The sequence below is a fragment of the Chanodichthys erythropterus genome, chromosome 13, assembly GCF_024489055.1.
Source record: "Chanodichthys erythropterus isolate Z2021 chromosome 13, ASM2448905v1, whole genome shotgun sequence".
Lineage (NCBI taxonomy): Eukaryota > Metazoa > Chordata > Actinopteri > Cypriniformes > Xenocyprididae > Chanodichthys > Chanodichthys erythropterus.
This window is the reverse complement of record NC_090233.1, coordinates 31,168,069-31,185,297: the sequence shown is the minus strand read 5'-3', so window position 1 is coordinate 31,185,297 and position 17,229 is coordinate 31,168,069. Positions and strand designations below refer to the sequence as shown.

At 36.0% G+C, this 17,229-nt stretch overlaps 1 protein-coding gene across 1 annotated transcript in view; it reads right to left on the bottom strand.

Annotated features, from left to right (window-relative positions):
• Nucleotides 1-17,229, bottom strand: part of whrnb (whirlin b) — a 70,364-nt gene that overhangs the window by 11,297 nt on the left and 41,838 nt on the right. Inside the window, exons 6-9 of the mRNA XM_067406627.1 lie at nt 5,907-6,110; nt 5,531-5,737; nt 1,585-1,653; nt 178-778 (exon numbers count right to left, since the gene is read on the bottom strand). Of these exons, the coding sequence (XP_067262728.1) occupies nt 178-778; nt 1,585-1,653; nt 5,531-5,737; nt 5,907-6,110 (1,081 nt within the window). The remainder of the gene's footprint in view (nt 1-177; nt 779-1,584; nt 1,654-5,530; nt 5,738-5,906; nt 6,111-17,229) is intronic.

The following is a 17,229-nucleotide window of genomic DNA, read 5'->3' as shown; positions in this document are numbered from 1 at the left end:
GAGACAGTGCGAAAAACGTTTGCTCTGTCGTATAAACATCTTAGTGTGATTAAGTCCTTACTCTGATTATTGGAAATAATTGCATTATTGGTGCACATGTAAACGTAGTCAATGATGACAGAATTTTCACTTTTTGGTAAACTATCCCTTTAAGATATAATTTCAGAGTGCCTTCACCTCGTAGCTGGGGCTGGGGCCTTTCCTCTGCCGTCTCTGGCTCAGGGTGTAGTGGGCTGTTCTGGCTGGCACCGCAGCTGTGTGTAGATGGGGAGCCCTCAAGCTTCTCTGGGCTACAGGGAGGCGGTGCAGGCATTAGCAGTGAAGGCGAAAGGGACGGAGAGGAGCGGGGAGAGATCATTGGAGTGCCCTCTTGAGAACGATTAGGAGACTCTGGGTGTGGGGAGAGCACCGCTGCATGCCTGCTCATCAGAAACTGAACCAGATCTCTACACGGTGGTCCGGAGGAAGGGCTAGCGTGATAGGATGGTGATCGTGGAGAGCTGTGATGGTGAGAGCAGGGTGGAGGAGTGTGATGGACAGAGCAGGTGGAAGTGGTGTGGTGGATGGTGCACGGAGAGTTGTGAGTAGAGCGGGGCGAGTGCGAATGATGTTGGGTGTGGTTTTCCTGGTGCCGCCTACAGGGGGCAGTAAAGAGCAGGTTCGTCTGGGACATCTTAGATGAAGGTCGTTTGGTTTGAATTTTTGGGCTGGCATTTCGAATAGGTGGAGGGGGAGGCTTGAACGAGGGGGGTGACTCAGATGACAGCTGCACTTTATCCTGAAATAAAACATAAACGTACTGTCCGTATTTATCTCCTCACTGCCAGTTGCAAATACTAAGGCAGGCAATTAAAGAATGCATTATCATTGAGGGAGGTTATGATACTGCTGAGAAAAATAACCCCCACAATCTGACATTTGAAAGCTTTTAAAGGTGTCATTTCCTTCCCAAAAGTCAGCACATTATGATATTAACAGATGATAGAGTTGTCAGTGTACAAAAATTTAGCACAAGCAAATGTTAATAACAAGATGGTCAATTACGGATTCATCCAAGATAATCGTTTATGATTACAAGTGTTAATGTTGAGCTACTGATGCTCAATTAAATGAGAACAAGAAAAGGTGCAATAAAAAAAAAAATCTATTTAACAAATTCAAACTTCACCAAATTGGCCGTAGATAAAAAGAAAAATCTGTCACATATTCTTAATTTACAAAGAGGTCAAGTAGAGGCATACTGTACAGTATATACAACCTCTCACAAACTATGAGACTTTGAGATTACAAAATACAGCCATATGAGTTAGAAACATCCAAAAACAAAACAAATCTTTTGTGATTTTCTTTGGTTTAACAAGGGATGTGACAGTCTTTGTATTTCAGGGATGTTTTGTTTTCTTAGCCCTAAATCATGTCCTTTTCTTTCCTTGTTACACTCAAATGATAAAATACAAAAACTATTTTAACGTTGGCTGATTTTACTCCATCCAATCTAACAGCATGTAGACACACACACACACACACACCCACCCACAGACACACACACACACACACACAGAACAAAATTATTAAACAACTCACCAGAGCAACGTCAGGAAGAGAATTTAGACTCTCAAGTGGCATCAAACTCCCATCCAACCTGCACTCACTCTGTAAAAGCAAAGCAAAAAGCATAAACAATCACTGAAATGACTCGGTTGTACACAGCAACAATCACTCCAGAACAAAATGCAATCAAAAAGATGTTTGAGTTTAAGATATTCACGCTCCACTTGAGAGGCAGCTCTTTACTTCTCAGCCTTTCTCATCAATTCATCTCAATTGCCAGCTTGTGTTAAGTGAGATTTACAATTCATAATAATGGTTGGAATCAAATCATAAAATTACCAATACTAATTACCAAACAGACACAGTAGAAATCAGTCTGAACAAAGTTAGCTATTACAGATATAAATAACGATCCCTCTTCTTTCAAATAGGCATTATGAGCTTGAGCATTGAATGCAAATACATAAATGAATAAATATTATATTATATTATATTATATTATATTATATTATATTATATTATATTATATTATATTATATTATATTATATTATATTATATTATATTATATTATATTATATTATATTATATTATATTATATTATATTATATTATATTATATTATATTATACTACGAATCTGATTGGTTGACCGACGTTATAAGGTGTGCAATTATTTTCAGGGAAACGCACGGCTAAAGTAGTTCTAGGCAGGTCTTGACCGCATTACAGTTCCATATCACTTCGCCAAAGGATTTCAATTATTTTTAAAAGGTCCTTACAGCCTACAACCACAAAAGAAACAAAACCCACAATGACACCGGCCAAGCAAATAAATATAGTAATGAAAACGACAAATTAGTGTCATGGTTTTTGCCACAAAATAAATTTTATTGTGTCCTGTCTTGTGCTCTCTCTCGCTCTCACACTATATAGTACGGACACACACAGAAATGTTTTGCTATGATGAATTAATCAGTAAAATGATAAACTTATAGTTTAGTTTCGCTATTAGTAGACACAGTGCTGCCGTGAGAGAGGCACAGACACTCAGGTAGGCTAATTCACAACAGTAGTTGCTCTTTCTCTCTCTCTCTCTCTCTCAAGTGTGTTAATAACTCTATCAATGGTATTATTCTGCTATCAAGGCTCAAGCGTCCGTTAATAGTTCTGAAATGAGGTTTTGGAATTAGCAACGGAGGCTCGGGATGAAATGTTTAAGAAATTAGTCCCAAACTGCTTTAAGGATAAAAACCTGACAAATGTCTTGAAATACAACATCGAAACAGTGTCTTGACAAGTGGTAACTGTAGTATAAGTGGAATAATTGACTCTTAGAAAAAATATATATCCCAGTGGCGGCTGGTGCAAAAAAATTTTGGTGGGGCACAATTAAGAAATAGAATTAATAGAAATGCAGGAATTAATAGGCTAATTGTTAAATAATCATTTAACAAGTGATATAATAATGTATCATTACTAATCTAAAACATGGAAAATTCTGTATTTAAGGCATGCATAGGACTGGGATCTAAAAAAAAAAAAATCTGTATTTAATTAAAAAAAAAAATGTATTTCATATCCTGCCCAATATTGTCCTAGAAACAATGTTCATATTGAAGGCTATAAAAACAAACATGAACTGTGTAGTATGGATCAAATAACATTAGGCCTAGGCTATATTCTAAAATTGTAACTTTACAATGTAAAATCAAAATGTTTTTTAAAGCAGAAGTTAAATACACTCAACTAAAAAATGAAAATAAATAAAAACAAAAGAACAGACCAATTATTATTATTTTGAATACCCTACAACAGTCACTTTACACAGTTACTGCTACAGTACAAATACACTTAATTGTATTTTCGAAATTGTACATATGGCATAATTATGTTCGCCAACAAAAACAAATTTTCAACTACAAATATTTTTAGCAAAATGTATTTTACTCAGATTGAACTCCGTCTGTTTGGCGCGCATGCGCACGGCGGCGCTCGTTCACGGAAGTTTGTGCTTGCTGACGACTCGTCCACGCCTGACTGCAAAATGGAAATATTTTCTCGACTTTCTAACATTTGCAGATGGAGAATATATCTGTGAAATGTAAATAATGGACTGAGAAAATTATTGGATGTCACTTCATCTTAAAGAAAAATATTAATGGAGGTATGTTTGTTTTCACCAATCGCTACACAAGTTAAGGTTACGTATGATGACGAAAACACGTTAGTGCGAGCCCTCCCGGAACCCACAGAGATTGCATTGCAGTGCCTGCAGTTCGAAAAAAAAGTTCTTTGAATGGAAGTGTATGGGAGTACTCGGGGCAAATCTCGGCCAGACTGAAATTGCCCAAAAAGAGGCGGTACTCCACAGAGCGTGACTCGATGCTGATTGGACTACAACCAGAAGCAGAACAAACAGCCTAGCAGTGACAGCTAGCGTAACTTTGGTTGATGTGATTGAAAAATTCGTCCCTTTCTCACTTTGGTGGTGCGTTGCCCTATTGCCCTAATGAAGAAACCGCCCCTGATATATCCTTAGAAAATAATGCACACCTGAGGTGTAACTGCTATTTTCTAAGAATTCAATGGCCAGTTGTCAATTATTCCTTAATTATATTATATTATATTATATTATATTATATTATATTATATTATATTATATTATATTATATTATATTATATTATATTATATTATATTATATTATATTATATTATATTATATTATATTATATTATATGTTGGTTTTAGTGTAATTTCTTTGAGTTTTGTCTTTGTCTTATTATTATTATAAACATTTTTATAAGTTTTTATTTTTTTAGGAAATTAATAGTTAGACAAACAGTTAAACAAAAAACAAATAAATTGAAATAAAATTTTACAAGATTACTGTTTTATTCAGCTAAATTAAATATTCAAAAGTAAGTGTTGTATTTTTACTCAAATGGAATTTTAAAAAGAGTACTGGTAACACTTTACAATAATATTTATTAGTTAAACATTAGTTAATGTAGTAACTAACATGTACTAACCATGAGCAATCAATTTGTTACTGTATTTGCTAATCTATGTTAACATTAGTTAATGAAAATACAGTTATTCATTGTTCATGTTAGTTCACAGTGCATTAACTAATGTTAACAAGATTAACAAGATGTATTAGTAAATGTTGAAATTAACATTAACAAATATTAATAAATGCTATGAAGTGCAATTCATTATTAGTTCATGTTAACTAATGTAGTTAATTAATGTTAACTAATGAACCTTATTGTAAAGTGTTACCAGAGTACTTATACTTTTACCAGAGTAATATTTAACCCCTTAGCATTCCTGTCAAATGTTCCTAAAATGCCTAAAAAAGGCACACCCAAAACAAATTGCATGCTGTTCTTGAACTATTTGGAGTACATGCATGGTTTTGGTGTCTTTTGAAAGGTATGGGTGCCATACAGTGGAAAGCTAACAGGTTAAACTGGGAATCAGTGGCCGAATTCACAAAACATTCTTAATAAGAATAAAATTCTTAATTGCTATATTCTTATTTTGTAATTTAAGAAATTCCCAAAAACTTTTCTTAAGGATGTTCTTATCTTTTTTCGGTTGCTCTTTATTTTACAGTGCGTGCACTTACATGTACTGGGTAATATAAACTAAATACCTGGGTTAAGGTTAGGTTTAAGGGTAGTTTCATGGTTAGTACCTAGTTATTACCCAGTTATTGTAAGTACTATGAATACATAGTATGTATATGGGGAACATGACTGTAAAATACTAAAGTCCTACCCTTTTTTCTTAAGATTGTTATTCTTATTCATGAAAAGAATGTTCGTAAAAATCCTCATAAATAACTTAAAGTTAGGATAATTTCCAACCTGTCTTAAATCCCCAAAAGTAAGATGTTTAATGAAATTATTGGGTAACAAACGGAAATCTGCAGTAAGTACACAAAAACAGGCTTTGAGGTGTTTCGTTCGGCGTGCCTTGTAGCAGGAGACTGCAGGGGTCAGCTGGCAAGCAGAAGGAATGTGGCCCTCTGGATGGGTGACGCAGATGGAATCAGGGTGAAGAAGGCCCGAGCCTCCATGCCGAGCTCTCCACGCCTCCATCTCACGATGTAACACCTGCCCATCGAATCGCTCCAGGTCATGCGGAGCAATCAGTGTCCGCACCTCAGCCAGCAAAGACAGCTGGGAAGCAAGAACAGCCAAGAGATCATTAAATGAAACACCAAAATATGATACATTTTTCATTTGAATACAATGCTAAAGAGTTTTCAGTGACATTTTGACGTTGACATAGACCATGGCTTTATGGTTTGTTAGCAATTCTTCTGAGGTTCTTTGCTGTCAGCCACACCTTGGCATGTGTGTTGAACAGTTCAAACAAGGCCATGGCCAGTGGCTCCACTCCGATGTGTGAGCGCTGGTACTCTTGAATGTAGTAGCTCATGGTCTGTCTCTCTGTCTCTGTTAGAAGCATGAACGCCTGTTCTTCCAGCGAGTTCCACGCTCCTGTGCGCACCACTCCGACTGCTGGCACAACACCTTTACAACACACTGACTGCAAAAGAGAGAAGATAAAACAGTAGAAGGTGTGTCTATGAACTGTAATGTTGTGCAGGCATGTGAAACCTCTTACTGTTATGTCAAATGTTTGCATCTAAGAAGATACCTTCATTTGTTAATTTTTTTATAATATTCTTTTAATTGCATCCTTCACGGCATTAATTTTTCAATAATTCGGCCATGTTATTTTAATATCATTGAGATGCTATTATTGTTTTTATTATTATTATCTTATTTTTATATTTTCCACTTTACTTTGGACAAAATGACAATGAGAAATGTTGCTAGGTGAAATAAACTAAGATTAAGTTCTTTATATGTTATTTTAATTTTTCAATTTAACTGATTTCTACTGACAAATTAGCATGGTAGTAACTAAATGTTTTCTTGTTAATCTCACATGAATTTTTTATATAATTTTGCATGATTTTACGGTGCCTCGGAAGCCTGTCTGAAACCCTTAGGAGGTATCTCGTATTAAAACTGCCTTTGAAGTCTGGGAAGGCAGCTGGCTTTGGTTTCGGATACATCCAAGGTTACTAATTTATTTTTTATAACTGAAAATAAGCAAATAGTGGCTTGTAGTGCAACAGTGATATAAAATAGTTGTGCAATTATTAGTCACACCATGTAGTTGATATGAACTGATGTAATGTGCATGTTCAGGTCAGTGTGTGGGCAGCAGGCACTCATGGGAAAGAGAGAATAGCAGCTGCAGGACTGAATCTCTGAGACCTCACCAGTCAGCCATGTCTAATATGTAATGCTACATACCCTGGGGTAACAAACTCTCTCTCGCTCACTCTTGCTCTCTCTCTCTCTCTCTCTCTCTCTCTCTCTCTCTCTGTGTCTTATTCAGCTAGTCATGCACCTTTTCTTTGAAAACATTCCCCTCCTCTGATTTCTACTTTTAGACATTCTCCTTAATCAGGCCTACATCACAATAACTCCAGTATTTGTCAACAAGCTTCATCTCTCTTACTCTCCCTGCGTCTGTATCTCCAGGTGCTGCTATTGTTATAAAAAACAATGAACACTGAAACACCATGCGTTGTATATTCATGCCCCCAGGTATCTAGCTGGTGACTTACTGTGATAAAAAAAATCTTCAGAAAAGAAACATTTTTAAAGATATTCAATACATGAACCTTCAAAAGTTAAGTATGAAAGAAAATAGGGACACATTCGTTCAACAACATGGAAGTGGCTCTCAACTGGTGGGTTGTAACCTAAAAAAGGGTCTGATATGGACTAAACAATGCTAAATGCAAATAATAAAGCACATCTAATTATATAATCTTGCATAGTTTGCACACTAAAAGGGCCTACCCTTTGTTGCGGACATAAAAATCCAAACTTATAGAATACATTAAATAGAGTTTCTCTTGCAAGGAGGATGAATCGGTGTGCTGACCATAATTTATTTTGTGCAGTGAACTGTTGGCTCCCTGTAACCATCATAATTCATAAAACCGTGATAATTCAATAGACATTTCGAAACCAAACATTCAAACTATTAGCAATGTGAAAATAAGATTCCTATTCTGCCCACATGATGGAACAAATTTAGTTCATGGTGATACAACATTACATTTTAGTGTTTGATTTTAAATGTCTTTACTTATAAATTTCTGATTTTTAATGGGTCGCCACCTAATGTCTAATGTAAAGTTGTGAAGGAAAACCATTTGAGAACCGCTTCCTTCCATGTATGTTAGTATTTGTGAGAGAAATTATGTGTATATACACGCGTATAATATACAAATACACATAATCTTTCAAAAGTTAGATCTTTTTTATAAAAGAAATTAATACTTTTATTCAGCAAGGATGTGTTAAACTGATCAAAAATGATAGTAAAGACAATTACATTTTTATAAAAATGAATATATTTCAAATAAATGTTGTTCTCTTGAAATTTCTATTTGTCAAAGAATCTCCTTGCCATCATAGGAATAAATTACATTTGAAAATAAATTAAAATAGAAAACAGTTATTTTATATTGTAATAATATTTCAAAATATTACTGTTTTTACTGTACTATATTTGTGATCAAATACATGCAGCCTTAGTGAGCAAAAGAGACTTCTTTCAAAAGCACCTAAAACTTTGGAATGGTATTGTATGTGCCATCAAAGTGACATGAAATAGAAAGGGAAAGAAAGAGAAAGATCAGGGAAAGAGGATGAGAATGAGACAGACAGAAGGGACAGGTTTTCTCTAACAAACACCGGTTTGCTTGCAAAATCAATACTTTTTTGTATTTAGTTGCGTGTGTCCTTGAGCTCTTTCATTTGAAGAAAAATAGGAACGTCTTTCCCCTCCTCAAGGATTTCCTATTCTCATTCTCTTCTCACACAAGGTCAATGGTACAAACTTCTTCAGACCAGACTCAAAATACTCAGTATGAAATAATTATGGCTGTAACACACAGCTTAATTCTTTGAATTATTGTCTTTTGCCTCTTTTCAGTGTTCTACAAAGTGCTAATTTTCATCCTGTTGCCATCAGAAAGTACATGTCCTCCTTCCTCACCTCACACATGGGCAACCTCACATTCTAAAGTTACTAACCTAAATGTGATTGTTGTATAGATAACAGAAATAAGCTGGTTATTAGATGCAAGGAAGAGTGCTTAAGCTAACGGCTTATTAAAGTAGCTGACACACCTGGACCCTCAATTTATAAAATGTAAGTGATCAGATTTTATCCCAAATTCAATGGTTTTCATCATACATTAAAGAGTACAATAAACTGATATTTATAAAGAAAAAAAAAAAAAACATGAAAAATTTGTTAAAGTATGCCAAGTATGTAAACTGAAAAGCATGCAAGCAAATGTTTTTGAAGAAGCGAAGTTCCACACTTTCCACACTGCATAACCATTTTCAACTAACAACAACAACAATAATAATAAATGTTTCTTAAACACCAATTCAATATATTAGAATGATTTCTGAAGGATCATGTGACACTCACTCTTAGCCCGGATTTTATATTAACTTAAAAATATAACTACAATATACTTAAAATATTTAAGTTTGGTTGCTTTACTTATAAAATATGAGTATATTCTACTAATATGTTGGTGTATTTGAATGTGTTAATAAATGTAAGTTAAATGCACTTAAATTATGAAGTTTTTCTCCTGGCCACGCCTCCTACACACTGGTTTTTATGGCAGGTAATGACGCCATTTTGTCCTGGTGTATGTGAATTCAAGGAGCTGTTGATGAACAGTTGGAACATTTGTTTTGGCTGTTCTACAGACATTTTTTCCAAACATTTACCTTTTTATACTGTAGTTTTTCACCAAGTGAGAAACTCTCAATTTTTAAGTTACCACCATCGAGATCAGGGTTTGTTTTAGTTGAGCTCTTGACCCTTGACTTTTTAATATTAAATTTTGTTTGGGCAGTTTTAACTGCATTAAAACTGACCAGACAAGAAAAGTTATAAGATGATCAGGTGGTGTTGATTATGTTTTCACATAATCATTATTTGATCTGAATCACTGAACTCATTTAGAGCTCAATCTCTGATAAGCAACATATTCTGATAAACAGTTAAACTCTGAACATTAGAAAACAAGCTACTAAAAAGTCACAGAAAAACAGCAAAACTTAAATAGTGAGAATAAAGAAAATTACTAAAACAATTCAGCTCATAATTTATTCATGCAGCAATGCATGATGGGAGGCATGGATGCATTTTGATTGGTGGCAAGTTAACTTGCTTAGTACACTGAACTTAAATATACTATGTATAATAACTACAAAGTAAATAATATTACAAAACATTTTAAGTTAAATGAACTCAAATTATTAAGTTAACATTACTTAAAAAAAACCGAGGTAACTCGTTGCCTTAAATTTTTTAAGTAGATTCTACTTATCCGGGTTTACAGTGCTGAAGACTGGAGTAATGATGCTGAAAATTCAGCTTTGCCATCACAAAAATAAATTACATTTTAAAATACATTAAAATAGAAAACATTTCACAGAATTACTGTTTTAGTGTATTTTTATCAAATAAATGCAGCTTTGGTAACCATAAAAAACATTTGACTGACCCCAAACCTTTGAATGATAGTGTACTGTAGATATACCATACAGGTATATCTACATTTTCAAGGCATATATATTAAATAAATCATTCAAAGAAACATTTGGAAAATGATCAAACAATCACATTTTGGGTGATTTATGCACATAATCCACATATACTGTATATTATGAGGCCCAGAGTCCAGAAATACAAAGTTTAAAACTGCACTTTAGGGAAATTAATTTGTAATATAAATTAATTTGTAATATAATTTGTACGGAGCCCCGCGTATGACATGCAAGAATTTTTTTTTAATTGTGAGCACAATTTACTAATTCGTTCCCTCGATTTACTAAATCATGCGCATGATTTATAAATTGAGGGTACGAAATAGTAAATTGTGCGCACGTTTTAGTAAATCGAGGGAACAAATTAGTCAATCGTGCGCATGATTTAGCCTACTATTTTTTTCCTGCATGCCATGTCCGGGGCTCCGTAAATTTGCAATACAAACCTTATAGCTTGTACAAATAGATTTTCAAAACCCAGATTTTAATCATTCATATCAACCAAGGTTTCATTTGGCAAGCTGCTTTGCATTTTATCACAAAGAGCCTAGAGTGATGATGCCAGGAGTCTGGAAAGGACCATCCATCCCTCATTACTGCCCTCATTCCTGGATATTGCTGACCCACAGCCCTGATCACTAAAACTGTCCCTTGGCGTTCCACTATGCCAGCCTTAATCAATAGCTCAGGATGAAGCTGCCTCAGCCAAATTAAATCTTAAGTTTAAATGCACATACACAAGCACCCTCCTGATAGACTCATCCCCCACAACCACCAACATACATTACCAGTCTCAGTTCCACCAAGGACTATTGCTGAACTGAGAAATATCTAGCTATTCTTTAAGTATGAATAGTCATTGTGATTTACAGGAAGTATTGTACATGGTGAAAGCGATGACTATGGATGCTGATGACATCACGTCTGACTTTGTTGATTAAAATTAGTTATGACTCAGAGCTGGATGCAGCACTAAGGGAGTTATGTCAAGAACAGGAAAATGAGGCAGATCCTCTCTGTCATGATAATGTGATGAATTAAGTTAGACAATCAAACAATCTATAAAAATATGTGGGAGTGACACAAAGAAAGAAAGAGATGCTGTTCCCTGTAAAGCACTGTAATTCTTAAATAAACATTTCAGTCCCACTTCATATTTGGTGGCCTTAACTACTAACTACTTACATCACAAAATAAGAACAATGTACTTATTGTGTTCATATTGTATTGCAAAACACCTGTGCTGCTATTGAGGTGGGATACGGGTAAGGTACAATTCATCAAACATTCATTGATGCTCCAGAAGGAAACACGATGCATTAAGAGTGGGGGGGGGGATGTATTTTATTTTATTGAGATATCATTGCTTTTCATTTAGTAATGCCCTCCGGAAGCAACAGAAAATACTTGCATCCCGGAAGAAAAAAATAAGTACAATCTACCTTGATATTCAAATTCAAAAGTTTTCACCCCCAACTCTTAATGCATTGTGTTTCCTTCTGGAGCATCAGTGAATGTTTGAACCTTTTTTTAATAGTTGTGTTTGAGTCCCTCAGTTGTCCTCAGTGTGATAAAATGGATCTGAAAATCATACAGTCACTGCTGGAAAGGGTTCAAATATGCAAAAAAATGCTTAAAAACTGAAGAATCTGCAGGACCTGGAGGATTTTTCTGAAGAACAGAGCTCAGTTTAACTGCTCAGGACAAACAAGAGACTCATGAACAACCATCACAAAACAAAAAAAGTCATACAGTCACAGATCATCCAGGTAACCACACAGTATTAAGAACCAATGGTTCACATACTTTTGAATGGGGCCATTTGAATAAATTCAGCTTTTTTTTTTCTTGTGGACTATATGTAAACATCTTTTATGTAAAATATCTTACTCAGGACAGTACTAAACAAAAAATAACATGCATTTTGTATGATCTCTCTTATTTTGTTAAAATCTTTCACATTTTCACAGATTCTGCAAGTGGTTCACATACTTTTTCTTACAACTGTATATAGCTGCTGTGGCTGAGTCTATAAGCAAAACGCGAAGTGGAAATATCAGTGTGCAGCAGCACAGACGAGTGAGCTTGTCGAGCGCACTATTAAATCGAGTTCTCTTTTACGTCTTCTTGCACTTGAACAGACAAATTCACACAAAATGATGTCAAAATGCCCATATAGGCAACTATCCTTGTGAAACATATGTCTTAAGTGAACGTAAACAGTTGAGAAAGAAAACGCGCATGAAAAGTCAGCTCTTAAAGTGACAGCAGCATAATAAACCTACTGCTGTATTTGTCCTCAATGTTAATCCAACAACAAAAGACAAAGAGGAAATCACTCACTGCTCTTGAATGGCTAAGCCCTGCTGGAGCAGCTCTAAATATTCACTTTGCTATTAAATTAAAGATAAAATATGACAGAGAAATAATATGAACAGTGAAAGTAACGGGTATAATTAGGAATGAAAAAAAAAAAAAAAAAAAAAAACTGAAAGAAATATCTATTTGCTAAGCCATCTTATTTGATTAATATTATTTTGGTTTCTCTGCCCAAAAAAAAAAAAAAATGCAATGAAAATACAGGTATTGTTACTGGTATTGGCAAGTACTCATAGTACACATATCAAGCTCTGTGTAGGCTATAATCTTGCTAATAGATGAAACAAGGCCCTCCAATAATATGGACATCATAAAGAAAGTAGTTGACAGTAAACCTACTGACGCAGACAGAGAAGGGAACTGGCATGCTGGGCACATAGGTGTATTTTGAGTGACCTACATAAGTCCTATTGAAGTGGTTTGTTTAGGCTTGTTGAAGCTCTGATTCTTCAGGCTACACATGATGGACAGCCTGTATTGTATCTGTTCCGTGAAGCCTTCTAGAAGGACGCGGCCCTCTCGCCTGCCCGCTGAATGATGGAAGACTCGGGTTCATTCCAACAAAATAAAAGCGTGCCAGGCCTGAGGCGCAGGGGACAGGAGGGGAGGGCAGTGGGCAGCCCAGCCTAAAGCAGCGTGTTTGGGACTGAGAGGGGTTATTTACGCGTGACCAAACAAGCTAAACAAACTGCTTAAGGCTACTGAGTCAAAATACAAACTGAATCCAGAAACCATAAAAAAGAGCTGATGGTTTCTGAACCAATCATTCTTCTTTTGTCTTTTAAGTTCAACCTTCTATGCTTCAGGAAATTATGTAATATCCCTTAATTCCCTAACTCCACACCTTGAATGTAAGGAAGCAAGACTACGTCGACTCTAAACATCCATTTACAGATGCCGCCATTTGCCTTTTCAGCACAAGGATTAACAACAAATTAACAATTAAATTATGGCTTAATTTATGTTTCAGCATTGATCAATGCATCTATTTTCCTGTCTTCGTTCAAATGTAATTGTGTAAGCCTAAAGAATTTCTGAGTGTAATTGCCTGAGTAACGATGAATTAGTATGCCTTAAATGTCTTCAATCCACAATTATGATAGTTGATTACTTTGAGAGGAAACACAGAGGCTGCTCTGGATAAATCGATGGCTTCATTTGAGAACAGTTTTTAATCTACATTTATCTGAAAAACAGATAATATAAATGAGAATAATACAGCAAAAACAAATAATATTAATTATAAATTAGAAAACAGATTTATTTACATAGTTAATAGTGTGTATACAACTCAGATCAGTGGCTTAAGCATCATTCAGACTGTCAGTCCAAATCCGATTTTTGTGCATATCCAATTGGATCATATTTAGCAAATTTGAAAGGCAAAAAAACATGAAATGCGATTTTAATAAATCTGTTTTGAGCTACATTCATATGTGGTTTGAAATCCTATTCAAATTGCATTTCTGGAAATCGGTTTCAGTCTGACTGCTCTAATCAAATTTCATGTGGTTTGCCACTTTCTCATGCCACGTAAGATGTAAACATGTCAGACGTTGTTATAGGAAACATGCTGAAAGTCACTGCAGAAACAAGGTTGTGTTGTTGAGCCGGCTGAGCAGAAAACTACAGATGACGACAGCATGGAATGAAGCCATGCATACCAGCCTCCTACGTTTCTGGCACTGCCTCAGAAGACGTAGTAGTCCAGTGCGGTGGCTACATATTGTCATGATGTAAATAAGACAACATCCGTATTTCACACCTCTCCGTGTTTTTGTTGTTGTTTTTTATGTATGACTACCAAGTACCAACACAACGTCACTGCCATAGAAATTGCAGATATTCCGGAAAACGAAAGAGACAAATCAGATCTGAACAGTTGCGATGCACAGTGTGGACAGTCAATAATTTAGATTAGGTTCTAATACACAAATATAATCGGATTTGGACAGATACTATGAACATAGCCTTAGTGGTTAGTGCGGTCGGGGTGAACTATCCCTTTAAAGCCAGGGTCCCCACAACTTTTTGACCAAGGTATTTTCATGAGGATTAAAAAAAAAAATCACGGCACCAATCACAAATTCCAGCCAATTAAATATTCTGAGCATGGATAGAAAAATTCTCAATAAATATTCCTTGATTTTATTTATTTATTGTATTATTTTATAAATAACTTTAAATTTATTACGAAGGCCTGCCGCCTGGTAAGCCCGGCTAGTTTAAAGGGTTAGATCAGCCAACAAAGTAAATTCTGCCATTAATTACTCACCCTCATGTTGTTTCACAAAGTCCATCACAAAGTCATGTGATTTCAGTAAACTAGGCTTCGTTACGTCATAAGCGTTTCAAAATGTTTTGAAATTTCAATGGTTCATGTAACTTTGATCTTTATGAAAAAGATTTGTGAAGCGTTGAAGCTTCATGAAGCAGTGCTTTGAAATTGTCCATCACTAGATATTGTTGAATAAAATGTTATTTTGTTTTTTTGGCACACAAAACGTATTCTTAATGTTTCATAACATTAAGGTTAACCCACTGTAGACACATGAACTGTTTTAAATACGTCTTTAGCAGATTTCTGAGCATTGAAAGTGTTAATTATCTTGCTGTCAATGCAGGCCTCACTGAGCCATCAGATTTTATCAAAAATATCTTAATTTGTGTTCTGAAGATGAACAAAGGTCTTCCGGGTGTGGAACGACATGAGGGTGAGTAATTAATGACAGAATTTTCATTTTTGGGTGAACTAACCCTTTAAGATTTCCCTAATATTTCAAGCTTTCCATGACCATGGGATCCCTTAAAAAATACAACAAAGTTTGAGAAATCACCTTCCTCCACAGCATAACATAATATGCACAACTATAAGCTTAATATGACTGTGGAGATTAAGAAATTCCATTGGACATTGTGTGAGTGGGGCTGTATTTCGAGGTCTCTTGAGTGACACTTCTATTTCTCTGCTACTGATAATGGCTTATGCCTCTATATTTTTATACTACTACTTCAGTAAAGATTCTTCTCAATCCTGTAGGTCACCTTGAGCATAAATGGGTCTCAGAATTCCTGCACTTGTGCCAAAGTCCTCTGACAGGTCTTGGAATGCACAGAATGGGAAATGGAATAGAAGAGTGTTACAAGAGAAGGTATAAGGACACACAAGCTCCTGCCACCAAACTCCATAATCATTTCCAGTAAAGGAAGCCATTCACTTCAAAAGCTAATTTTTGGAATGGAAAATTGAACTTAATAAGTGACAGTCATTCAAATAATGGCAGATGCTGCAATTTCCCTGTCGCTCTTCTCTTCCACAGTGTAACGAAGGGGACTCACAGGCAGGGATCCAAATGCAGCGTTTATTCGAAGTAAGAGTGGTCGTACAGGCAGGGTCAAAACAGGAACAAACAGGAGCAGTGAGGAACAGGCAGAGTCGTAGTCAAGGGACAGGCAAAGATCAGGACAGGCAGCAACGGGTCAAAAACAAGAAACAGGCAGGAACGATAACAAGCAGGCAGACAGGATAGAAACGCTCAGAAATGATACAATGGTAATCAAGACCTCGCGGTGAGGTGGTGTGAGTGAAAGTCCTTTATAGTCCTGTTAATGTACTGCAGCTGGGTGTGGTGATTAGTGATAGTGATTGGTGGAGTGAGTGCAGGTGATTGGCAGAGAGGATTATGGGTAATGTAGTCCGGGAACTGACAGGAACAGACGGTGATCATAACACACAGGGTCCTCTAACCATTCTTTAGTCACCCTGAATAAAATATATCTCCAACCATGTGGATAAACATCATGTGTGCTCCACAGCTCAGGGAAGGCCACTCAAATCCTAAGAGAGCTTTGATTTGCCCATCAGGATGCAAGTGTTCCTCCCTGTCTTCAGCAGATCAGACAGGTGCTTAACACAATCAGAGTAGTTTGATGTGTCCCAGCTCAGAGCTGTCCTTTGCACTTAGTAATGGAGTGATGTGTATGCGTTAGGCAGAGATCACAGCCTTCCAGCTGTGCAAAGACAATCCTTTAACAACCATCAGATAAAATCTCTAAAGACAATAGACCGTGCAATGTGTGGTGATGGCACACACACCGTTAGCAGCCATAGACACAAAGCACACACACACACACACACAAACACATACACACACACACACACACACACACACACACACACACACACACACACACACACACACACTTTCATTTTATTATTATTTTTTTTTTTTTGTTTTTGCTTTTACAGTATGTTTGCTCTGAGATAGCAGTGTCTATTCAATTTGCACACTAAAAAAGCTTGATTGCTTTGATCTCTGTGTAGAAAGCAAAAGAATATGATGTAAAGTCAATACATTCCTACTTTCAATCTAGGGCTGGGCAATATATCGCATGCGATTGTCACGCGCATTTAGTCAGTAAAGCCGGTTCCCTGATTACCGCTAAATCGCCATCACCCTCTTTCAAATGGAGCGGCATTTAATAGACAGAACCGTAGTTCACTGACAAGCTATACGCAATATCGCGTTCATTATCGAAAAGCGCGTGACAATCGCAATGCGATATATCGCCCAGCCCTATTTCAATCACACTGACCTTAATAGCAGATTTTTGCTTTC